Source organism: Panthera leo, chromosome A2 (genome assembly GCF_018350215.1).
Source record: "Panthera leo isolate Ple1 chromosome A2, P.leo_Ple1_pat1.1, whole genome shotgun sequence".
In the NCBI taxonomy this organism is placed as follows: Eukaryota; Metazoa; Chordata; class Mammalia; order Carnivora; family Felidae; genus Panthera; species Panthera leo.
Genome location: NC_056680.1, coordinates 57,680,459 through 57,705,751, shown reverse-complemented (window position 1 = coordinate 57,705,751; position 25,293 = coordinate 57,680,459). Strand labels below are relative to the sequence as shown.

Here is a 25,293-nt window from a genome sequence, read left to right as displayed (position 1 = left end):
AATGGACTCTTGGTTTCTTCCACTAGCTGAAGCCATCAGCCGCTGGTTATGCCTACTTGTGACATTTATGACCCTCCTCTTCCTGATTGAGTCAGGAGCAGTTAAGTGGCTCCTTCCACTGATATGTGGCCCCTTCACCACTAGGGTCCCCTCAGCAGAGGACAAACCAATTTAGCCTGGGGTCCATTACTCATTTCATGATTTATTATTTATTCACATTCCCCTTCATTCAAAATGAAATAGAACTTGAGATGGCTTATAGAGATGCATACAACGCAATAAGATAGAAATTAAAGTAAATCAGGTAATTGAATGAAAGGAAAATGAAAATAGAAAAAGAAAATCAAGCAAGATGAGGTGATGTCAGTACATAAAGGTGCCCAAAGTTCTTTTGCCCTGGCTATGTCTGGACTGCCAATTTATCTCTGATCTCACTAGAGGCCAGAGCAGAAAGGAAAGCACTCCCTGTCAGAGATGTGCAGTACCCTCAAGGGAAGAACAAGCCACTGCTTAGAACGTACACATCTTTTAAACATGGGAGAAACTTCTCCCCATAGCCTCATATAGAGTAGTGGGAAATGCCCCCAGCAATGCTCCCATAATGAATAAAATGGCAAGTTAGCATCTTACTGAAGAGTAAGTCAAAAGAAAACAACTCTACAAAGGTCTAAAATATTCTAAGTTTTTGGCTTTCTGGTAGTCTGATTGAATTCAAAGATGAAATTTAAATTTTTTTTTAATGTTTATTTATTTTTGAGACAGAGAGACAGCATGAATGGGGGAGGGTCAGAGAGAGAGGGAGACACAGAATCTGAAGCAGGCTCCAGGCTCTGAGCTGTCAGCACAGAGTCCAACGCGGGGCTCGAACTCACGGACCGTGAGATCATGACCTGAGCCGAAGTCAGAGGTTTAACCGACTGAGCCACCCAGGTGCCCCTCAAGGATGAAATTTAGACTGAAGTGTGCTTCTCAGATTTTTCCACTGAGGTACCACCAACGACAGACAGCACCCCCCTAAAATACATAGGGGTGCAATCCAAGACAGTCTACCACATAGATGGAATTTCTTTGACAGCTCATTATTTATCTCAAAACTTCTATTTACTTCATGTAAAATAATGTTTCAGACCACTTACTCTTGGAAGTGTCAGGATGCAGGGAGAGTTTCTTGACTCCTTTAATAATTAAGTGTGTTTATTTTTGGAATATTAGCTGAATTGAAAAAAGCTGACATTGAGTTCAACCTCCAGTTTCTTTCTCCTTGTTAGTGTGATAATGTTTCCAGAACCCAAACTCTCATAAATAGGTAGGTACAAATGCCAACCCCTGATTCCTTGCTTTATGAGCTCTGTTAGCAGAAATTTAGGACAGCATCCAGGATGGCCCCACCAGAACGTGTGGCCCTGCCCAGGTGATTCTGGGGCGGGGGAGGGGAGGGGCAGCGTGGCAGGGGTCTGTGCTCTTCCTGAGAGTTCAAGCCCCCCACAAGCATGCCTGTTTTCTAGAACACTAGTTCAGAGCTTTCATACTCAAGAGAGCTTACTGGCTGTCTTCTTCACTTCCTTGCCACTGATGCAATAATTTTCATTCCATATAAATAAAGTAAGAGATTTCTAGAAAAGCTGGTAATAGGCATACATGGTTTTTTAAAAAATGTCTCCCCAATAAACACTGCAATGAGCAGAAGGAAGCAAAATTAGTGAAGAAAACTGTCTACTTGGAAATTGTAAAAGGCCCCAGCCTGCATTAAGTTGCAGAAGGACGCCAGAAGCCTTCACCCAGCTGAAACAAAGCAAAACAAAAAAACAGTAAGCCAGATGTGGCAACGGTAAAAGACACATTCCAAGACAATGGTAGTAAGATGGAGAAGGCCGTTTCATCTCAATAGGAGTAACAAGCAAGAAGATGGAACATTGTACTGGACGCCTGTCATGTTTTAGGGGCTGACAGCATTTCCAGCAGCAGTGCCCACAGCCACAGCAGCCAGCCGTGTGAAGGAGCAGTGGTAGTGCTCTCCCCTGACAGGGCCTCCCGCCAAGCCTCCAGCTCTCCTCAATCTGTTGACCTACCTTCCTTGCAATAAATCCCCATTTTTGGAAAGCCAGCCCAATTTGGTTTCTGCTGTGGCTACCAAGAACCTGAACTGACACAAAGGGCATGACCCTTTTGTGTTTAACAACTTTGAAATATACATACCAGAAATGTATACAAATCATAAGACAAATGGATAAATCCGCAAAATCTGCATGGACTTTAAGATACCTTTCTCATAAATGGACAGATCAAATAGGTATTGAAAAAAAGAAATCAAAGCAAAAAGAGATTTAGAGCTTTGTGTTAATTTAAGCTAAGTACAATTAAATAAGAATTCAAAATCAGTTCCTCAGTCCCACTAGCAATATTTCAAATTATTCAATACCACATGTGTCTAAAGGTTGCTGTGTTGGACATCATGGATTATAAAACATTTCCTTCATCACAGTAAGTTCTACTGGACAGAATTAGTATAAAGAAAATGTCACACACACACACACACACACACACACACACACACAGAGGAATATTATTCGACCATGAAAAAGAAGGAAATCCTGCCATTCGCCACAACAAGGATGAACTGGGAAGACAACGTGCTAAATGGAATAATCTGGACACACACAAAAAAACAAATACTATACCATCTCACTTATATGTGGAATCTAAAATAGTGATGTTCACAGATGTGGAGTGTGGAATGGTGGTTGCCAGGGACTTGGGGTGGGGAGACTGATGATGTTGGTCAAAGGCTTTCAGTTATAAGATGAGTAAGTTCTGAGAATCTAACATACAGCATGGTGACTACAATTAGCAATACTGTATTGTATACTTGAAATGTGCTTTAGTGTTCTCACTACACACATGCACACACACACAAAGGTAACTGTGTGGTGACGGATGTGTTAATTCACTTGATTGTGGTATTCATCTCACAATGTATACCTTAAACATATATAATTTTTGTCAATTAGCCTCAGTAAAGCTGGAAAAAAATATTCACCTTTATACCTAATTTTGTATTTGTAATTTTGTGATATTTTCCTTAAAGAGGACCACCAAATTTATATAAGCTTTAGGTCCCACTCATTGTCCTCATCAATATACTGTGGAAAATACAGTGATACCACGATGTCCCCCTTCATTCAATAGAGCTTAGTAGTTACGAGCACAGGTTTTGAGAACTGCGTATCTGGGTGCATATTCCGGGTCTGCCACTTCTAACTGTATGCCTGTAGCCACAGCATTTAATTGCTGTAAGTTTTTCCAAATCTGTAAAACTGGAATAACAAGAGTGCTGGCTCACAGGCTTATTTATGAGGATGATATAACACAGTGTCTCAAATGCAGCCAGCACATAGTGAGCACAGTAGACAGTACACATACAATAAATATCAGTTTTTACTATTTTCTGGTGTTTGGGGAGTGAAGAGTCTTTCAGGAAATGCAGGTGAAAAAAAGACATTTTCAGGGAAATGAAAGCTGAAGGGTTTGCAGTAGACCTCCTCTAAAGTATATACTTTATCACAGTATATACTTTATCATACATTATCATAGGTGAAGTCTAAGATGCAAAAAATAATGAAGAGCAATGAAAGTGTAAATATGTGGGTTAATTCTAAATGAGCATTTACTGTATAAAACAATAATGATAATGTCTTGCACAGTTAAAAGATATGTAGAATTTAAATGCACACCAACAGTTGCTAATAAATTGGGAGGGCAGTAAATATAATTAAACTATTCTAAAGCCCTCCAAGAAGAGGGTCAAGCATTGATTATCTTTAGGTCTTGATAAGTTGAGTATGCATGTTTTACTTTCTAGGATAAACACCAAAAAAAAAAAAAAAAAGAAGAAGAAGAAGAAAGAAAGAAACAGGGTTTATAACTTCTGAATCAGTAGAGGGAAGGAAATGGAATAATAAAAAATACTCAGCCAATCTAAAAGATGGAGTTAAAAGAGAAAAGAAAGTGAGACAAGGACAATCCACAAATGAAGTGGTTGATTTAAACCAAAATAGATCAGTAATTACATTAACTATAAATGGATTAAATTCTCCAGTTAAAAGACAAAAATCATTAGAATGGTTCTTGAAATCTGACTTTTTAGTATTTATCATATCAATCAAAAGACTGCTGATGGAACTTATTCTAGAGTAAGAAGATCACTCATAACAATAAATTTATAAATGGTAAAATTTATATGTACTTAATAACAGACTCAAAATGTGTATACTAAAAATTGACAGAACTAAAAGGAGAAACAGACAAATCCCTAATCTTAGCGGAATATTTTAACAAAACTCTCTCGGTACCTGGAAGAACAAGCCCACAAAAATCAGTAAATACATGGAAGTGTTAGCTAACATGACCCAATGAGTGTATATGGGACATTGCACCAACAACTACAAAATACACATCCTTTACAGGCACATATGGACCATTTTCAAAAATTGATAATATGCCAGGATTGGGCACTTTTGTATATATTATCTCCTCTGATCATCATAAAATTATGAAATAGTCATCCAGACCAGGAATCTTCCATCTGCCCCTCCAGACTCACCCTGCCCCATTCTCTGTCATGCTCTATGTCCTGCGAAGCCGACGTATACTGGGTGCATTCACAGACACCTTTCTCCTCTGGCTTCTGGTTGGGTTCAGCCAATGGGAGGCAAGAGCAGAGATTGTTGGGTGAAAGGAGGGTAGAGTCAGGGCATTTCCTGTCCCTGCCTCCTCCCTGTGGGGTTGCTGAGGATGACTGCTCCATCTTCTCCACCTATGTCTGCTGCAACCAGGCTGCACTCTCCAGACAGCTGCCCTCCCCAAGTCCAGTCCCTATTCCTCCCCTTGCTGCCTCTCAGGTCTAGGGGTGGTAATAGCCCTTGATGTTCTTATCCCTGGAGGATTGTGCCATCCCTTGTGGGTCTTCTTGAACCCTGCCCACACCTTTCCAACAGTCCCTTCACTAAATTCTCTTCAAATCATCCAGATAGGGTGAGCCATCTGTTTCCTGCAAGGACCCTGGCTTAGTATTAGCATCCCTGTCTGCCTTTATGGAAACATAAACTCAGGGAGGTCAGCAACTCATACAAGGTCACAAGCTGTATCTCCCCTACAGGTGTAGAAATAGGACAATTTCATCTGTAGCTCCCAACATTAATAAATTAGCAAATGTAGACAGTAGTATACCCTGTTAGTATGTCAAATAATTTCTGAATGTGAGTTGTAACATGGCCTTTGTTAGTTTCTTAAATGTCAGGGGCATTGTGCCTTCCATTTAAAGTATGTTTATTCAGTTGTTTTTTCATTTTGGTACTTGATGCCTTTTAGAGGAAGTTGTTAAATAGAGTGAAAATGGCCTCTGAATTTACTACCCCCATGATATTTTTGTCTTCCTACCTTGCTATTTTTCAGATCGACATGAAGTTATCTCCAAAGAAATACTGGAGCTAGACCCATGGGAAAACCAGTGGAATGTTGTAGCCATTGATGTCCTCATGCATGACAGTTACGATGTCTGCCTGGTGGCCAGGATGAACCCCCGAGACCTCATCCCCCCACCTTCAGATTTGGTGGAAGAAGGCAATGAGCACTGAAGTCAGTGTTTGCTGTAGGACCTCCTGCTACATCTGCACAGGAGGCATTAGAAATGGAGAGAGCCACAGGCCCCAGCCAGTCACCCTGGACATGTGTGTTGCAGGCATAGCGGTCCATGTGCATAGCAGCGTGTGCTTGGTGCTGTGATAGGGAGTGAGCAGAGTGTGTGCTCAGGGACCTCCAGTCGGCTAGGATGGACAAGACATTACAAGGCCAAGTGTGGCGACAGCACAGGAAGAACACAGGGTGGGTGCCATAGGAATCGGGTGATGGAGGGACCTCATACTGCTGGGACTCAAGGACTGCACTGTCAAGGAGCAGGCCTTTCACCAGGGCCTCGGAGGATGAGGAAGAAGCAGTCCCATGGGTGCAGCTGATGGGGACATCACAGAAACAGCTGAGCAAAGGCCCAGAGCTGGGTCAGGTTGCCGGGGCCATAGGCTCTGCTACTAAGGTTGGAAAAGAAGGTTGCAGATAAGTGACCAACACCTGGAAAAGCAAGGACTGTGGACCTGGTGTCTGAGCAGGGGAATTATCTCAACATCCTGTGATGTTAAAGGAAGACTTCTCTCTCTGCTCTGTTCTGGTTTCAGTCTTACAAAGGCTTTCTATTCTCGTGTATGATACTCTTCTACTGCAACGACATTGCCCAAAACGGGGCTAGCGGTGGACCACAAGTTGCCAACAGCTCAGGCACTCAAGCCCAACCACAGTGAGCAGAGAGGAACTCCACCCTGGGCCAGGGCAGTGCCAGGGACAGAGATGGGGAGCCCTGCTACCCTGGCCCACTCAGGTTGGCACAGTGCCCTGGACGAGACTTATCCAAGCTGCCCTTGGCCGGCTCTCAAGTGCATATGACCTTCTGGACACTGGCCCTGGCTGCATGCAACTGGCCTAGGCCACCCATAGTCCAGGCCCTGGAGTGAAGGAGAGAGGAAGCATATCCTTTTGGCTACCTGCCGCCTGCCCTCTTACCCAGCCTTTGCAATATCTTCCCCAAGACTGGAAGGTAGGGATGGAGCTGCCTGCTTCAGCCCCCAGTTGAGCATCATCAGAAAACAGGCACTCCCAAAATATGCTTTAGGGCTGACATGTAAATAACACGTGGGAAATCCATCTATTTTCCTGGCCATCCATGCTCTTGGAAGCACAATGGATTCAAAGAATGCATTTTGGTAGCTTCTCCCGAGTTTCCCAGTGCACGGGACTCTTGCTTACACAGGAGTGGTCAGCAAATTCCCTAGAGTTTTCCCAGAAGGAGACAATGCTAGATCGAGATGGCTCTTCTCTGGTGCAGAGCTGTGTGGCCGTGATGCCCATCAGCCCATGTCGCCAGATTCCAGCGAGAGGCTACACCAGGCAGAAGAGCCAGGTCCATGGAAACTGGAGCCAGTTGGAAACCTGCTTCTGCCACCACCCAGGGGGTCCACTTAGACCAGCGCAGGTTGTCCCCAAGTAGGCCAGGCTCTGGGAGGGCAGGGGCCGTGTCTGTCACTTTGCACTTTGCAACTGTGCTACTCGAAGCCCGCAGTGAGCAAAGTGTGCTTGTAGGCAGTGAGGCGCAAACACATTCTCTGTGTTTATACAGAGGGTTCTAAGAACACTACTCACATGAGTTCAAATGAGCTGATCCTTCTCCACAATCTGTGGATTATTTTTCTTGCTGCAAAGGCAGAGCAGTTCTGGGAGTGGGCAGTGCTGGCCATGGAAGCCATGGTTGCAGAGAGCCCCCCACAGGTCTGTTTCCCCAACTTCCTCTTAGCAGAACCACGGTGCCTGCTGCACACACACACTAGAAGCTGCCACATTTCCGTGTGTCAAGGAGGCCTGTTCGGCACGTCGTGATCCATCTTCTAGAGGCACTGGGTTCAAGATCTCGGCCCTAGTGCCAGCGTTGCTACTTAGCCAGCCGTGTGATCTTGGCCAAAAATAACCTTTTCTAAAGCCTCATTTTCCCCACATGAAGGATGGGAAGAAAAATCATTTCTAGGGTTGGTGTGAGGACCGAGTGAGAAAGTGCTGAGCACAGTCCCTGCTCGATACTAAGACAATAAACATCCTTCACCTGCCGTTATTTCTAGTAGCATCGTCATTGTAGTCTGCATTTCCCAAAGCATGGTGCCCACAACAACCAGTACTTGAGTGGACTCGTGAGATTATAGGGGAGCCGTGCATGTGGTGTGAGGGGGTTCTTAGCTCCCCAGAGCCAGCCACTCAGGCCCTCCAGGTGGTGTGCAGGTAAACAAGCAAGCCTTCGCTTTAGTGTCTATTTTAAGCCCGAGGTGCTTTTTGTCTGACTTTCATATTTGTAATTAAAAACAAGATGTCTCTGCCCTCCTGCTGGCAGATATTGTCAGAGATTCGGCTTTGAATTCCTCCCGCTCCTTTCCTCATCTCAGCTGAAGGCTGTCCCAGTATCTCAGTGGAGGACTCTCAGAAAACATTGACTCTGCGTGAGGCAGGACTTCCGGACACTGAGCAGCACACCATAGTAGGGAAATGATCCGGAGGCTGAGGCTGGCAAGAGATGGCAGCCATCAGCTCAGCCCCGTCTGGTCTGCATCCGCCAAGAAAGCACCACTGTTCTCACTGATCAACTTTATGATGAGCAAATGCTTTCAGTTTGAACTTACAAAATAAAAATGTACGATAATGAACCATCACTTTTATTGTTTTTCATAGTGCAATTCCATGTAGATTTCTCTTGAAGAAGGGACTCCTGTGCCCAGCAAGTACTGAGCATCCCGGGGAGGGCAGGGAGGGACGTCCCGCCAGAAGATCACGGGGAGCAAGCAAGGCCCAGAGGCCAGGACGTGTGAGGTGGGAAGGGGGGCAGGAGGTGACCCTGCTTCCAGGACGGTTGAAACACAGGAGGATGTCAGGAAAAAGAGATGAGGCCAATCATGAAAGGCCTTGGATGCCACACCAAGGAGTCGGTCGCTGCCTTGACACCTCGGTTTCAGGCAGGGAAGTCCTTCAGGAACAACCCTCCAGGGTGCAGTGTGGATGGGCAGGGTGAGAGCAGACACGGGCAGGAGTCCCTGTCACCGAAGCTGAACTAACCTGGTAACCGCGAGGTTAGGACAGCAAGTCCATTGCACAGAAACAGAGGGTGTGTGTGGTTTGCTAGCAGATTCAGAGAGCAGAGAGATGCTGGGAGCTTTACCACAGGAGAATGGCCAGTCACCCAAAACCAAAACCCAGAAAATGTTTTCAGGGGTCCTGCCCCCTCTACCAGTGACCCTTAAAGACAGCCACCAACCAGATGGCTTCAGCCGTTCACACAGGGCCCAGCCGGGAGTCATCAAGAGAGAAAAGAGGGGGGGCGCCTGGGTGGCTCAGTCGGTTAAGCGGCCGACTTCGGCTCAGGTCATGATCTCGTGGTCCGTGAGTTCGAGCCCCGCATCGGGCTCTGTGCTGACAGCTCAGAGCCTGGAGCCTGTTTCAGATTCTGTGTCTCCCTCTCTCTGACCCTCCCCTGTTCATGCTCTGTCTCTCCCTGTCTCAAAAATAAATAAAACGTTAAAAAAAAAAGAGAGAGAGAAAAGAGGGTTTGGGGTGTAGTTGACTCACCCCACTTCTTTGCCAGCCCTAGCGGCCCCAGCTGGCCCCATCCTTGTTTGCAACAACAAGGAGGCTGTCCCAGCTCATCAGGAAGTCCTGCATGAAGCGGTTACAGAAGCCACTGCTTGTACCATAGCTAGCTTAACAGGCCATGTGGAATAGTCTCAGCCAAAGGGATCTAGAGGGACATCTCTAGAGGGACTTTTGGAAGGGTTTTCTCTGCCAAGTCTTTTCAAGTCTGTGTGCCACTGGGGCTGCAGCCACTCCCCTGCAGTGACAAGGAGACAAACAGAGGCAGCTGCAGTTGACCCATAGATGGGGACCACCTGGGGGCGTGGAGAGACCCAGGTCCTGGATAACACGCTGAAGCCACGGAATGAACCAGCCATGGGACTTTTTGCCACATGCCACTTGTTTCGATAAATGTTCCCTAAGTTCAGACTTCCCTGAGTTACTTGCAGCCCAAGATTTCCCAACACTCCAACCCTCCCCCACCAAAGCCACTTGCTCCTGGGGTGACATTTGCTAGCCCCGCCCAAGGGGAGGACTCAAACAGTCCAGTTGCTGGGATATCTGAGAGTGTCTTCATTCCCTCTGTGAGGGGAGTTCTGCATGCCTGGCCGATGGTTTCCGAGCTATCTCTCCAGTATTTTCCTCTCAAAACTCCAGTGTTTTTGTTTCCTACTAATCCCACCCGCCACCTGTTTTTGTGAATAAAATGTTCTGGGGGCACAGCCACACTCACCATGTACGTTTTGTCTTTCCGGCTGCAGCAGCAGACCCAAGGAGCTGCGATGGAGACCTCCGGCCCGTGAAGCCCAGAATATTTACCATCTGGTCCTTCACAGAAAAGGTTTGCCAACTTCCAGTGCCTTCCATCAGATTCCCTTGACGAGAAATACTGAGCTAAGGAAATACATCCATTATAAAGGAAAATAGATGCCTAGTCTTTTGTTTTCACATATATACCATGGTTCTCTTCCATTCTGCTTTTACTCAGCAATATGGCTAAAAGAGAGGGTTTCACTTTCTTTTTTATGGGCCATATTGCACCTTATCACAGGTGTGACCTAATTTCTCTAACAGATCACCCAGGGATGGGGATTTCACAGTTGTTCCCTCCAGCTGTTACTTGAAGGGGTAGGGATCTGACCTGCTCTATTGCTGTGAGCTGTGGCACCCAATTCCAGACTGGCGGTTGTTTGGAAAGTGGGCTTTGCACGGCACTTAGGTTCTCTGTAGAGGCCGGGAGCCTGGGAGACAGATGCAGGGGCGTGCCCGGCTGTGCTGCATGTGGTCTCAAGCCACTCAGTGGCATCTGGGCTTATGGAGAGACATGACAGGTAGCAGCCAAGTTAGGAAGCAGAGTGGATTCATGCAAAGGCTGGTCTGAGCCGCACTGAAGGGCTCACGAGGAGGGCACCCAGTCAGCACCGAGAGGGGCACCTGATGTGTGAGCGTGGTCACAGCCCACGTGGGAGGCCAGGCACCTCCCTCAGCATTGAAAGACCCAGCAGTGGGTCATCTCCAAGGGCCAGTGCAGCACAGGAAAAATGAGGTCAGAAAGAGCAACCGAAGCTTCTGGTGCCACACCAAACCCGGGGCTCTTCACCCCCAAGGGCACTTCCTTTGAGTCAGAGGCATGGTCTAAGGCCCAGCAGTGGCAATGATCACCGGTTTCTCTGCCTTCGCAATGCTGTGGGTCTCCAGAACCATATTCTAAGGGGAGCAAGCCGACTCTGTGTCTGTAGCATCTGAGGGGCGGGCCCTGGGAGGACGGACCAGGGAGAGGGCAGGATCAGGACATCCCATGGCACAGATCTGACAGCTCCGGCCCAGATGGAGCCACTCTCCCCCTTTCTCCACTTGGCACATTGGAGGGCTCAGCCCTGAGCTAGCGGGAGGCCCCTTGCCACCAAGGAGCTACTCAGAGGGGAGCCTCGTGAGGAGGATCAGAACTCACCCGCAGTGGGGAACCTGGTCTTTCTCACTTTTCTTGAGCCAGGGCTGAGCTGGGCAGAGATCCGTGATGCAGGGCCCTGCCCTCCACAAGTTCACGTTCTACAGGAGAGATGAATGCATATGCAACAAAGGACATCTTATGAGGGGTTGGAGTCTACACATTTTGCACTCACTCTGCCCAAGTGGTTTCCAATCATTATGTGCACAACTTTCAGCCGGAAAAAAGGTCACTGGCTGGCTCAGTGGGTAGAGCATGTGACTCTTGATCTCAGGGTTGTGAGTTCTAGCCCCACATTGGGCATAGAGATTAGTTAAAATACCAGCACACATACTCTCTAATCGCCACCAAGCCCTACCAAAAAAAGTTTTCTGTCTCAAAAGCAGACCCACGCAAGCACCACCTTGCTGGCCTCTCTCATGGCCCAGAACCCCAGGTGCAGGTAGCTGGGTGCAGAGAAAGCGGGGCCAACCAGTTCCCATCCCAGCCCCACACCCTGCTGTGTGGCCTTGGGCACCCCTCATCCCCTCTCCTACCTTTCTGGTCCCTACCTAGACAGTGGGACTAATCATTTCTACTCCACTTGCAGGGTGTTGGAGAATGAATGAAGTGAAGTGCATATCCCCCCTTGGAGGAGAAAATTTCGTAACCTGGGGGAGTGACCCTGGGGCCTCTCTCTACCCACAGCTCTCCAGGGCCACATCCCACACCACCCACTTTATGTGACCTGAAACCTCTCTGCCTCAGTTTCTCAGTCTGCGAAAAGAAGGGTGAGAAAGAACAGCATCGGTCTCAGGATAGCTGTGAAGACCAGACATTTGGACCAGACCGTTGTTCAGAGCTATGAAGAGATTAGAACAGTCTTCTGTTGCTCTGATTTCTCCAGCTCCCCCCACAGCACCAAGAACTCTTCACTCTTGCGACACACTCTTGCTGAGTATCTACCATGGTCCATGCACTGCTCTGGGAACTCCAGAACATAGAAAGCTAAGCCAAAGGAAAAAAATAAATAAAAATCAGGGCATCATTAACCCCGGAGAGGAAAGCTAGACACACCTTACCAAGGCTCAGCTATGACTGGTGTTTACATCAGTTTATAAGAACGCAAAGCCTGAGCTGGAATTAATGACTAGGAAGGGAATAGGGGCAGGGACATGGGTGAGGACAGGGACGAAAGATCCTCAACAAGCAGGCACCCTCCACTCCTATGCCGGGTGTTCTCCATTATTGCAGGAAAGGGCCTTCCATGCCCGAGTCACTGAAGAGCCTCGGCAGGGCAGCGCCTGGTTCTCAGGAGCTAATGGACCCACAGTTTGGAGGCCCTGGAACCAGCAAAACTCAGAGCTGGCCTGGACGCACCACAGGCCCAACCTCTCACCCGCCAGAAGGGGGACCCCAGGCCCAAGCTGGGAAGGACTCTTGCAAGGCCATACCAGGAGCTCGTGGCAGAACCAAACACGACCCACTCAGCTGACCCCGGTCCCCTCCCCACTCGCTCTTGTGCATGCACGTGGTGGAGAACGTCACTGCTTAAAGACCACGAAACAGCACCAGGTGTGGCCCTCGGGGCCTCTCTGAGCCTCTGTTGCCCCATCTGTAAAATGGGGGTATAGTAGTATGCAACCCTTAGGGTATGGGGGTTAAAAGCACGCATGTAGATGAAGCGCCTACGGGAATATTGACTCACCTAAAAGTTAGGGGTCTGCATTACCATTAATTATCATTAATTCCTCTACCAGGAAGAGACAATCTCTGTGGTGCAATGTCAAGTGAAAAGGGCAAGATGGAGAACTAAGTATATAACCCGGTTCCATTGGCGGGATGTGGACAAGGCCGTGAGCACCACCACACATGTCTGTGTCCATGTATGCATGTGTGTGAGTGTTTATGAGAGTGTTATGTGTGTATGCAGACGCATGTGTATATGTGTACAAGAGCGTGTGTGCCTATAATGTGTGTATGGCGGTGTGTGAGTGTGTATATATGTATGAGTGTGCCCTGTAGGGGTGAATACAAACCTAAAACTAAAGAAATTGAGTCTTATCTGGTGCATGACAGGAAAACCAGACCCTCTCCCACACTTCAGCATTTCCTTTAGAAAAGTTGACATTGTAAATGCTATATCTCTGTCTCCTTGAGATGTATGTAAATCTCTCTCTTTTTTTTTAAGTTTATTTATTTAAAGAGAGAGAGAGCAAGAAAGCAGGGGACAGAGAGAGAGAGAGAGAGAGAGAGAGAATCCTAAGCAGGCTCCACACTGCCAGCACAGAGCCCCACGTGGGGCTCGAACTCACAAACTGTGAGTTCATGACCTGAGCCCAAATCAAGAGTTGGACACCCAACCAACTGAGCCACCCAGGTGCCTGGTATGTCACTCTCTTTTAAAGTTTAATAACGGGGTGCCTGGATGGCTCAGTTGGTTGAACATGAGACTCCTGATTTCTGCTCAGGTCATGATCTCAGAGATCATGAGATTGAGTCCTGCATCAGGCTCTGCACTGACAGCATGCAGCCTGCTTGGGATTCTCTCTCTCTCTCTCTCTCTCTCTCTCTCTCTCAAAAATTAAAAAAAAAAAAAAGCTAAATAAGGAGGCACCTACCTGGCTCAGTCAGAAGAGCATGTGACTCTTAATCACAGGGTTGTGAGTTCGAGCCCCACATTGGGTGTAGAGATGACAAAAAAAATAAATAAATAAAATAAACTTTTTAAAAATAAATAAAAGCTAAATAAGCTTCTTGACGGTTTTGCATCCTGGGACTGGTTTTCTCAGAGTCAAGCCTCCCTCTCTAAAATGTAAACATTCAGAAGGTTGGTGCCTGTCCCCCCTCTTGCCAGGTCCCAGGACGCAACTGCCTGCTTGTCAAAGGATGGGAGGAATTTCACTTTTCCTCTGGGTAAAGACAACTAGCACGTGGGCAATGGCTTGTGTCTGCCAGGCTGTATAAAAAGGTAAGCTGTCGTTTTCTTCTTTGCAACCTCTTTAGTGGATTACCCATGATGCATGCAGTCTGGTTCAATGCTTATTCAATAACAAAACTGTTTTCTTTCTCTTCTATCTTCGTGGAGAGGTTTTCTGGGTTGGCAAGAGATTTTAATTATTTTCCCAGCAGTATGTGCATGTGTACACGACTGAGTGTGTGTGTATACATGTGTGTGTGCCTGGGTGTATATGTAGGCATTGGGGGGTGTGGGGGTATATAGCAAGATTCCTAAGAAGCTGGTACACTGCACCCCTCCAGGACTCTGGAACTGGGAGACTGGGGTCAGACAGGGAAGGGAGAAACCAAATTTTTTTTAAATTTTGTTTTAACATTTACTCATTTTTGAGAGACAGAGAGAACAGAGCATGAGCTGGGGAGGAGCAGAGAGAGAGGGAGACATAGAATCCAAAGCAGGCTCCAGACTCTGAGCTGTCAGCACAGAGCCCGAGCCCAGGCTGGAACTCATGGACCACAGGATCACGACCTGAGCCGAAGTCAGACGCTTAACCAACTGAGTCACCCAGGCGCCCCTGAAACCAAATTTTTTCTATATACTCTGTGTGGCAATTGAACTAAGCACATGCATTGTCTTTCAGAAAAAGACATAATTTCCAGTCACTTTGCACTGTCTGCAGGAGGGTTTTCTCTATATGACTAATGACAGTTAACCCAACCACAGCTCCCTACGGTCCCTACATCCTTCAGTCATTTAACCTCCAAAGCGCTTGGCAGACTTGCCAGCCAATCGCTGCTGCTGTGATCACTCCCATTTTAGAGACAGGAAGACTGATGCTTGTCCAAAGTCAGGGGGTTGGGGGCACACCGGGGTGGGGAGTCACACCCAGACCTGTCTCTGTGTGCCAACCACGTGCCCAGTGTCCCTCCAGCACAGGAGTCCGAGTGGCGGCACCCACAGCTGGTCCCTGGGGACCTACAGCCCTCAGTCCTGCGTCCCTGGCTCTCTCCGCTGGGAGCCACCCAGCCAGACTCTCCCCCGCTTCAGGGCTTTCATCTCGCAGGATTCCGCCGCCCCCGCCCAGCCCCAGTCTCGCCTGCAGCAGCTGCGGGTCAGACAGGACCCGGGTCAGACAGGCGGGGTGTGAAACTCAGGGCAGTCAGGACTCAAGGGCCAAGAACACTGATTACATCAGGCTCCCCGGAGGAGGGAGGTGAAGCTGCCAAACGGATTGCTCTTTGGTCCACTTAAACCCAGGAAGGACGAAGGATGGTAGCATATGGAGCGGGAAAACAGGGCCACCTGGAAAACGGCCTTGGACCTGGTGGCTCCAGCCGCAGACTTGCGGGTCACTGTCCCGTGGACAAGGGCTGCCCCGCCCAGGCGTCAGGTGCCAGCTAGCCAGGGCCGCCTCCTTCAGCGCCACCATCAGGGGGGCTCACCCTGCTTTTAGGGTCAAGGCCACGCCCCTCCTGGGGCGCCAGCCCCGACCCACCCTCTTTGCCCCTCTCCGGGAGGCCGCGTTTCCCAACTTTGCGGCCGCGAACCAGGCGAGGATGTCAGGGAAGCAGCTCCTCCCCCTGGTGGCCGGACCCGACAACTGCCTGCGTTGAGGCGGTGGGCCCCCGCCCTACCCCCGGGGCCAGGCTCGCTCCCCAGGCCCTGGCAGGGCCTGCTCCCGACACAACCAGGACAGCAGGGATCCGGAGAAGCAGGAACCGCATCGGCAAAGTCCCTTAGACCTGGTTTAGAAACAGGGTACCTAAAGAAGGTCTACAAAACGATAAGCAAAAAAAAAAAGCGGGGGTGGGGGGGTGGGGGGGAGGTGGTCGGGGGGGATGAGCTGCCGAGAAGACACCACTCCTCACCCCTCCTTTGGCAGAAAGCAGACAAGAGCGCCGTCCTGACCTGGCCTGGCCGGGACCCTCTGCCGCGTGGCGCTCCTCAGGGCAGCCTCTTTGGAGAATGGCTTGGCATTACTTGGTAAAGCTGAAGGTGCAAACGCCCTGCCGCCCTCGCCCTTGCAGATGCAGAGGGAAGAAACCCTTGCCCCCAGGCCAAGGGAGGTGTAGGCATGCGCGCCAGGCATTCACAGCAGTGTTTTTTGTAATAACTGGGAAGGTGTCAGAAAATGAACCCAGCGCCCCTCAACGGAAGAATGGATGGCTACTCTAGGTGCATTCGTGCAACGGAACCAGCTGCAGAAATTAGAACAAACCAGAATACACACATCTGTGTGGATAAATCTCAGAAACATAACATTGAATGACAACAAGCATGTAGCCCGATTATAGATCCCGCATGAAACCACAGCGTAAAACATGCGAAATGATGCTGTGTATGAGTTAGAGATGTGTACGGATGTAATAAAGTAAATAACGTGGATGACAGAGATTCACAATGACCTCAGACAGGGTTACGTGTAGGGAGAGAGAGAAACGCGATGGAGAAAGGCCCAAAGCTGACTTCGGTTTCATCAGAATGTCTCCAGGACCTCAAGGATTCCCAACCAAGTAGGAGGCAACATCAGGATTTGTTCTAGCCCTGTGATCTTCACACAGATATCTGTTACATTGTTCTCTATTCTTTCCTACATGTTTCCAATATATTTTATAAAGAGCCACACAGCACTCCATGGTTCTAACCCCAGCTCCCGCGCCACTGGCTGTGTGGCCTTGGCCCAGTCACTTAACCTGTCTGAATCTGAGCTTCCTTATCTGTATCAGGAAAATAGTAAGAGCTACCCTGTCAAGAGAAATGAAGGAGTCGGGGCCTGGGTGGCTCAGTCAGTTAAGTGTCCAACTCTTGACTTTGGCTCAGGTCATGATCTCATGGTTCATGGGTATGAGCCCCGCATTGGGCTCTACACAGTGCAGATATATATATATATATGATATATATATCCATATATATATATCATATATATACATATATATATCATATATATGTATATATATGATATATATATGTATATATACGTATATATGTATATATATCATATATATACATATACATATATATATATGATATATATATATATATATATATATATATATATATATATATATATATATCTCACGATATATTTCCATTCTGCCATCAATCAACACATAGTTTCCAGTTTGGGAAACTGTTATGAAGGGTGCTATGAACACTTTGTCCATGTCCTTTGGTGAACATATGCAATCATTTCTCTTGAGTATCTTCCTAGGAGTGGAATCTCTGAGTCGTAGCATAGGTGTATGTGTAGCTTAAGGTAAACTGTTTTCCAAAACGGTCACACCAATTTCCACACCCATCAACAATGTACCAGAGGTCCTATGGCTTCATGAGCTCACTGTCCCTTGGTGTTATCAGACTTGTTCATCAGCTAGTCTGGGACATGAGTGGTGATAAGGCAGCTTTGAAAAACCTAGCTCCATGCCAAAACACACATAATCCAATTTTAAAAATGGGCAGAAGACATACATAGACATTTCTCCAAAGAAGACATACATGTGGCCAACAGACACATGAAAAGATGCTCATCATCACCCATTATCAGGGAAATATAAATCAAAACTACAATGAGAGACCACCTCACACCTGTCAGAATGGCTAAAATCAACAACACAAGAAACAACAGGTGTTGGTGAGGATGTAGAGAAAAAGGAACTCTTGTGCACTGTGGGTGGGAGTGCAAACTGGCATAGCCACTCTGGAAAACAGTATGGAGGTTCCTTAAAAAATTAAAAATAGAATTACTTTATGATCCAGTAATTGCAGTACTGGGTATTTACCCAAAGAAAACAAAAACACTAACTCAAAAAGATATATGTACTTTAAAAAAAAATTTCCAATGTTTATTTATTTTTGAGAGATAGAGAGACAGAGTGTGAATAGGGTAGGGGCAGAGAGAGACATACACAGAGGAAAAAGGTTCCAGGCTCTGAGCTGTCAGCACAGAGCCCGACGTGGGGCTCAAACTCACAAGCGGTGAGATCATGACCTGAGCCGAAGTCGGATGCTTAATTGACTGACCCACCCAGGCACCCCCAGACTCTTAATTGCAGAAAACAAACCGGCAGCTACCAGAGGGGAGGTGAATGGGGGATGGGTTAAATGAGTGATGGGGATTCAGGAGTGCACTTGTCATGATGAGCCAGCGGGTGATGTATGGAATTGTTAAATCAATGTATTGTACACCTGAAACTAATATGACACGATATGTTACCTATACTGGTATTTAAAATTGAATTTAATTAAATGTTTAAAAATAGCTCCATAACATGTCAAAGGTCACAAGGAGCCCCCTAAAAAAAGCCCCCATTGTCCAAAGATGGGAATATTTGAGCATTAAAAAGAATTATTATAATTGATTAAAACCCATCAAATAAAAATTCACAAGTTTATAAGGATAATCAAAATAAAGGAAAGCAAAAATAAATCTAATTTGCCACTATTGGAGGTAGCTATTGAGTATCAACTCCTTATTCTCAAAATTATTACGGGGCATAATTAAGTGTGATTCCCGACTTACCGGTACAAACGAATTCCGGGTTACCAAGGAACTCCAGCTGATGTGGGAAAGCTCTTCTTTGCAGAAGCATTCCATTTATAAATGTGGAAGTAGGGACAGCTTTAAAATCACAATTGAAATAACTGATCCAGGCTACAATCATCAATGAATGCCAAAGCCGTGGGGTGATAGCCACAGGCTGACAAAGTCTCATCCCCTAGGGAAAAATCCAGAGGAAAAATATACCTTATAAGGTAGAGCAAGCTGTCATTATCTGGACCCACTTATCAGTAAGAGCAAAACAAGCAGACATTCTGTGCCATCTGACATGATACAGAATGAAGTATCCACCACCACCTGTGAAGGATTCTTGCCAAAAATGTTGTAACTACATCCAATACATCCTTCAATATAACTTTAAGTTGTTAGGAAACAAAAAATGGAGAAGCAGTTAATACAATGCCACAGGGGAGCAAGCAGATCAATCCAGAGAAAGGGACTTTCTACAGGAAAACTGGCCCCATCTCTTCCACGGGTCCGTGGCACAGGGAAAACTACGAGGAGGAGGGGCTTGAATCGCTTCACTGATTGTTCTCTCGTCCACGGCAGCTCTCTGGCATCCTTGCCCACCCAGGCTGAACTTCTCAGAGGTAAATACGAGTTGGCCCCGTGGATCTTCAAAAACAGTTTTGGAAGTATGAGTCATTGCTGGTGGAACACTTCATTTATCCCTAACATGAGAGAATAAAGATTTTCTAGTAAGCATAATTCCTAGGCCAACAGTATTCAACTGTCATGCTGGAAAATGCATTAAGTCACATATGTGACTTGATCAGAGTAAAGTGCACTGTGAGAGATCTGTCCGTAATGATTTGCTTTATTTAAATCAGATCAAGCTCATCATTTGCACTTTAAAAGTGGCTTCTTGGGAGGGAATGAAGGTGTTACAGGGAGTACCAGGAAGGTACAAGCAAGACACTGCGTACAACCCAAGGGACTGCTTGCAATAGAACTACTACCGGTCAGAGACATCCCAGCAGAGAACAACATTGGGACTAGCTGTTCTGGGGGTTCAGGGTTTATCCTGTGATCAACACACTTTTGTATAACGGGACTTGAATATATGCAAAATACACCTTACAATCCCCTGTAAGAAGGACTAACTACTGTACCAAACTGAAAGCCCCCTTTTAGGTCTCGTGGTCATCACTGTGACTGTCATAGGCTTCCTTATGCTTGCCTGGGGCTTAGCTCGCTCTCACTTTTCTGTCTTTCCCTCAGAACGGATCATCTCAATTGTTCTATCTTTATGTTTGTTGATTCTTCCTCCCGCCTGTTGAAATCTGTATTGAGCTCCTCTGGTGGAGTTTTCATTTCTGTTACTGTATTTGTTTTTTTACTCTGTAATTTCTATGTTTGTAATTTGTAGCTCTTTATTGGTATTTTCTATTTGGTAAGACAGTGTTCTCATACTTTCCTTTAATTCTTCAGACATGCTTTAATTTAACTCTTTGTACATGTTTTGGAAAAGCACATTTAAAGTTTTTGTGTAAGGAGGCATTCAGATGGATAAAAAAACACATGAAAAGATGCTCAACATCACTCATCATCAGGGAAATACAAATCAAAACCACAATGAGATACCACCTCATATCTGTAAGGATGACTAAAATTAACAACACAGGAAACAACAGGTGTTGGCGAGGATGCGGAGAAACGGGAACCCTCTTGCACTGTTGGTGGGAATGCAAACTGGTGCAGCCACTCTGGAAAACAGTATGGAGTTTCCTCAAAAAGTTAAAAATAGAATTACCCAATGATCCAGCAATTGCACTACTAGGTATTTACCCAAAGAATTCAAAAATAGAGATTTGAAGAGGCACATACACCCCAGTGTTTATAGCAGCATTATTAACAATAGCCAAACTATGGAAAGAGCCCAAGTGTCCATCAACTGATGAATGGATAAAGAAGATGTGGTGTGTGTGTGTGTGTGTGTGTGTGTGTGTGTAAAATGGAATATTACTGAGCCATGAAAAAGAATGAAATCTTACCGTTTGAAACAACATGGATGGAGCTAGAGTGTATTATGCTAAGCAAAATCAGTTACAGAAAGACAAATACCATATGATTTCCCTCATATGTGGAATTTAGGAATCAAAACAGATGAACATATGGGAAGGGGAAAACAGAGAGAGGGAAGCAAACCGTAAGAGACTCTTAATGGTAGACAACAGACTGAGGGTTGATGGAGAGAGGTGGGTGGGGGATGGGCAAAATGAGGTGATGGGTAGTAAGGAAGGCACTTGTTTTGATGCCCTTCTCATGTGTTATATGTAAGTGATGAATCACTAAATTCTACTCTTGAAACCAATATTACACTATATGTTAACTAACTAGAATTTAAATTAAAATTTGGAGGAAAAAAATTAAAACATAAAAAGAACCCTTACCTCACACTTCACACTGTACATAAAATCATTTTCCAGTGGGTCAAAGACCTAACTACAAAACATAAAACAATAAAAATTCAAAATATAAGAGAAAATCTTCATTCTTTTGAGGTATGCAAAAAAATTTTTTTAAACACTAACCTTACAGAAGTACAGAAACACAAACTATAATATAGAAGATTTATAAATTGTTCTTCATTGAATTTAAGAACTTCTCTGTTTATTAACAGATATCACTAAGAAGTGAAAACTCAAGTCACAGAACAGAATTATGTTCACAATAGAGCCAAAAATAAGGAAATCCTGCAAATTAACAAGAAAAAACAACCCTGAAAATTTCACGTAAAAAAGACCAACGATTTGGACAGACATTTCATAACCAGATAATAAACCCATGAAAGGGTGATCAACATCATTAGCCATCTAGGCTAATGCAAATTAAAAGTACAATGAGAGATCACAACATGACCACTAGAATGAATACAATTTAAAGGAGAAAAAAGGTAAAACCAAGGGTAGACAACCATACAGATCAACAGAAACTCGCTCATTGCTCATGGGAGTATAAACTTCTAGAATCACTTTGGAAGTCTGTTTGGCAGTGTGACATGACCATATGATAAGCGATTCCATTTCTAGATACCAATGAAAAAGCATAGATATATGCAGCAAAAGACATGTACAAGTGGGTTCATAGCAACACTGTCCAATATAGTAAAAGATGAAAAGCAAACCAAATGTTCCACAACAATAAAATGAATAAGAAATTGTGCTATATTGTACAATAGAATACTACCAGTAACGAAAAAGACCAAGGTCTTACTACATGGAGCATGGATGAACATCACAGGTGCAATGTTGAATGAGAGAGCAGAGACAAGAGAATACATATTGTTTAATTCTATCTACATGAAATTCTAAAACAAGTAAAACTAACATACAGTGATAGAAGTCAAAATAGTGGTTCTATTTGGTGAGAAAGTCACGACTGGGAGGGTGCATAAGAGGCTTCTGGATGTTGGTGAATTAGATCTGATCATGCTTAACAAGTGTGTAGGTAAGTAAAATTTATTGAGCTGGACACAGATTTGTGTACCTTATAGTATGTATGCTGTACCTTACTAATAAAGTAAACACACCGACAGGGGCACCAGGGTAGCTCAGTTGGTTGAGCACCAGACTTCGGCTCAGGTCATGGTCTCACGGTCTGTGAGTTCGAGCCTGGCGTTGGGTTCTGTGCTGACAGCTCAGAGCCTGGAGCCTGCTTCAGATTCTGTGTCTCCCTTTCTGTCTCTGCCCCACCCCTGCTCATGCTCTGTCTCTCTCTGTGTCTCAAAAATAAACAAATGTTAAAAAAGTTTTAAAGTAAACACACTGACAAATAAATGAATCATTTAAACATACATACATACATACATACATACATACATACATACATGTCATTGTGTATTAAGTCCAACATCTAGGCTTCCTCAAGAACAGCTTTTATGGATTGCTTCTGCTTACTGTGTATGGGTCATATTTTCTTTCTTTCTTTCTTTCTTTTTCTTTCTTTCTTTCTTTCTTTCTTTCTCTTTTTTTCTTCCTTTTTTTGGGGGCATGTTTTCAAATCCACATTGAAAACTGGACATCTTAAAAACAATATAATAGGGCAACTCTGGAAGCTGATTTTGTCCCCTCCCTAGGGCTTACTTTTATCATTGTTATTGTTTGTTTGCTTAGTGATTTATTTGGACTAATTCTGTATCCTTTGCTGTGTGTGGCCACCGAAGTCTCTGCTGAATTAGGTTAGTGATCACCTAATGATTAGATGGAGATTTCCTTAAAACAGGAGACCAATATTCTCCTAACATACACAGAGGGGTTCACTGCCTGAGCAAACCCTCAACACTCAGCTAGTCAGTGGACAGCTCAAGGAGTAGAGCCTCCAGGTCCGCCCCATGTTAGAGTCTTTGCTGGGCACATGCATAGCCGTACGCATGTGTGTGCTCAACCCATGCATGTGGCCTTCTAGATTTCAGGAATGTTTTAGAGCTCTTCAGAGCTGCTATGGATGCCCATTCTCCAGTTCTGCCTTTTAACCTTTTTGGCTAACTTATTGTCTCAAGCATTATTTGCTACTTCAGGCAGTTGTGAAGGCAAGTTGAACCCTTGCCTGCACCCTTGCCTGCACATGTTATTGGCAAATGCCCTTGGGGAGAAGGCTTTTTTGCACTAGGTGAATTCTGAGCTCCAAATCAAGTCAAATAAAGTGGGGTCTCGCAAGTGGGGTCTTCCAGAGATGCTCCGGACAAGTCAAGTAGTGCCAGTTCTCTTGGAATGGGGTTTTGAAGCAGCTCCACCCTGCTCTGCACCCTCCGGTGACTGCCAGGCCATCGGTTTTCGCCATTTGCACCTGCTGCTCTTCCGGGGGTACCACAGAGCTGGGGGCTGTGGGGAGAGGACAGGGCAGGTTCAAACACCACAAAGTTCACCACTTTCATCATGATTCTGCTGTTGTTCTTGAATCAATGCTCACCAGATTGCCGCAAGGCTTTGGCTACCCTTCAGAGCTCTGAATAAGTCGATTTTTTTTTAAATCATTTTTGGCAGTTTTCTTGTTTCTTTTATGAAGGAGAAAATGGGTGAGGTCCTCACTCTGCCAATTGCACTGACATCAACAGCAGTCCAGTTTTAACTACTGTGGGTATTGTTTTTTCAGGCAATGTCAGGTTGGTAAAGGGGACAGGAAATGATCAGAGAAAGACACTGGCACCAAGAGGAAGTGAGAGGTGCCACAGCAAGAAAAGGCAGAAATATCACCCTGGGCCAGCAGTGGAGGGGGAGGAGCAGGCGTGATAAATGGCTCCTATCTGTCAATTGCCCTTGAACCTACTCTTATTTCACCCCAGCTGTATTAGTTTGTTAAGACTGCCATAACAAAACGTCACAGACCGTGTGGCTTGAACAACAGACATTTATTTCTCACAGTTCTGGAGGGTGGAAATCTAAGATTAAGAGGCTGACAGAGTTGGTTTCCTCTAAGGCCTCTCTCCTGGGTTTGCAGATGGCTGCCCTCCTGCTGCCTCTTCACGTACATGACCATCCTTCTAGGCATATTCATCCCTGATGTTTCTGTGTGTCCACATGTCCTCTTCTTTTTCAACGGTTTTTTTTTTTTTTTTTTTTTTAATTTTTGGGACAGAGAGAGACAGAGCATGAACGGGGGAGGGGCAGAGAGAGAGGGAGACACAGAATCGGAAACAGGCTCCAGGCTCCGAGCCATCAGCCCAGAGCCTGACGCGGGGCTCGAACTCACGGACCGCGAGATCGTGACCTGGCTGAAGTCGGACGCTTAACCGACTGCGCCACCCAGGCGCCCCTCACATGTCCTCTTCTTAAAAGGACACCAGTTGGATGTTGGATGAGGTCCCCCCCTCATGGCTTCATTTTAACTCATTAACACTTTCGAGGTCTTATCTCCAAGTACAGTCACTTTCTGAGGTCCTAGGGGTTGGTCGGTGCTTCCGCATAAGAATTTTGTAGGGAAGGATAGTCTTGTCAATCAATGGTGCTGGGCCAATTGGACATCCACATGCAAAGCAATAAAGTTGGATCCCCACCTCACACCATATACAGAAATTAACTCAAAATGGATCTAAGAGCTAAAGCTATAAAACTCTTAGTAGAAAATGGCTGTAAATCTTCTTGACCTTAGATGAGGAAATAATTTCTTACGATATCCAAAACACAAGCAACAAAAGAAAAACAGATAATTGGATTTCTTCAAAAGTAAAAACTTTTGTGCTTCAAAGGTGGCCATTAAGAAAGTGAAAGGACAGAGGCACTGGGTGGCTCAGTCAGTTGAGTATCCAATTTCAGCTGAGGTCAGGATCTCCCAGTTTGTAAGTTCAAGCTCCACATCGGGCTCGCTGCTATCAGCGTGGAGCCTGCTTTGGATCCTCTGCCCCCTCTCTGTCTGCCCCTCCCCTGCTCTCTCTCTCTCTCTCTCAAAAATAAAATTAACATTAAAAAAATAAATAAATAAAGTGAAAGGGCAGTGCTCAGAATGGGAGAAAATGTTTATAAATCATATATTTGCTAAGGGACTCATATCCAAAATATATGTTAAAACTCTTGCAACTCAACAGTAGAAAGGCAGTTCTATTTAAAAGCGGGCAAAGAATTTGAATAGACATCCTCCAGGTAAAATATATGCAGGACTAATAAGTATTAAAAAGAAAATTCTCAACATCATTAAAGATGC

The 25,293-nt window shown here is 45.6% G+C and overlaps 1 protein-coding gene across 2 annotated transcripts in view; it reads left to right on the top strand.

The window, feature by feature from the left end:
* Nucleotides 1–8,288, top strand: part of KBTBD12 (kelch repeat and BTB domain containing 12) — a 76,033-nt gene extending 67,745 nt beyond the window's left edge. For both annotated transcript variants that reach the window (XM_042912459.1, XM_042912465.1), the window contains one exon: nt 5,452–8,288. In XM_042912459.1, coding sequence (XP_042768393.1) covers nt 5,452–5,633 — 182 coding nt within the window. In that variant the 3' untranslated portion in view covers nt 5,634–8,288. The remainder of the gene's footprint in view (nt 1–5,451) is intronic.
* Nucleotides 8,289–25,293: the final 17,005 nt, after the last annotated feature.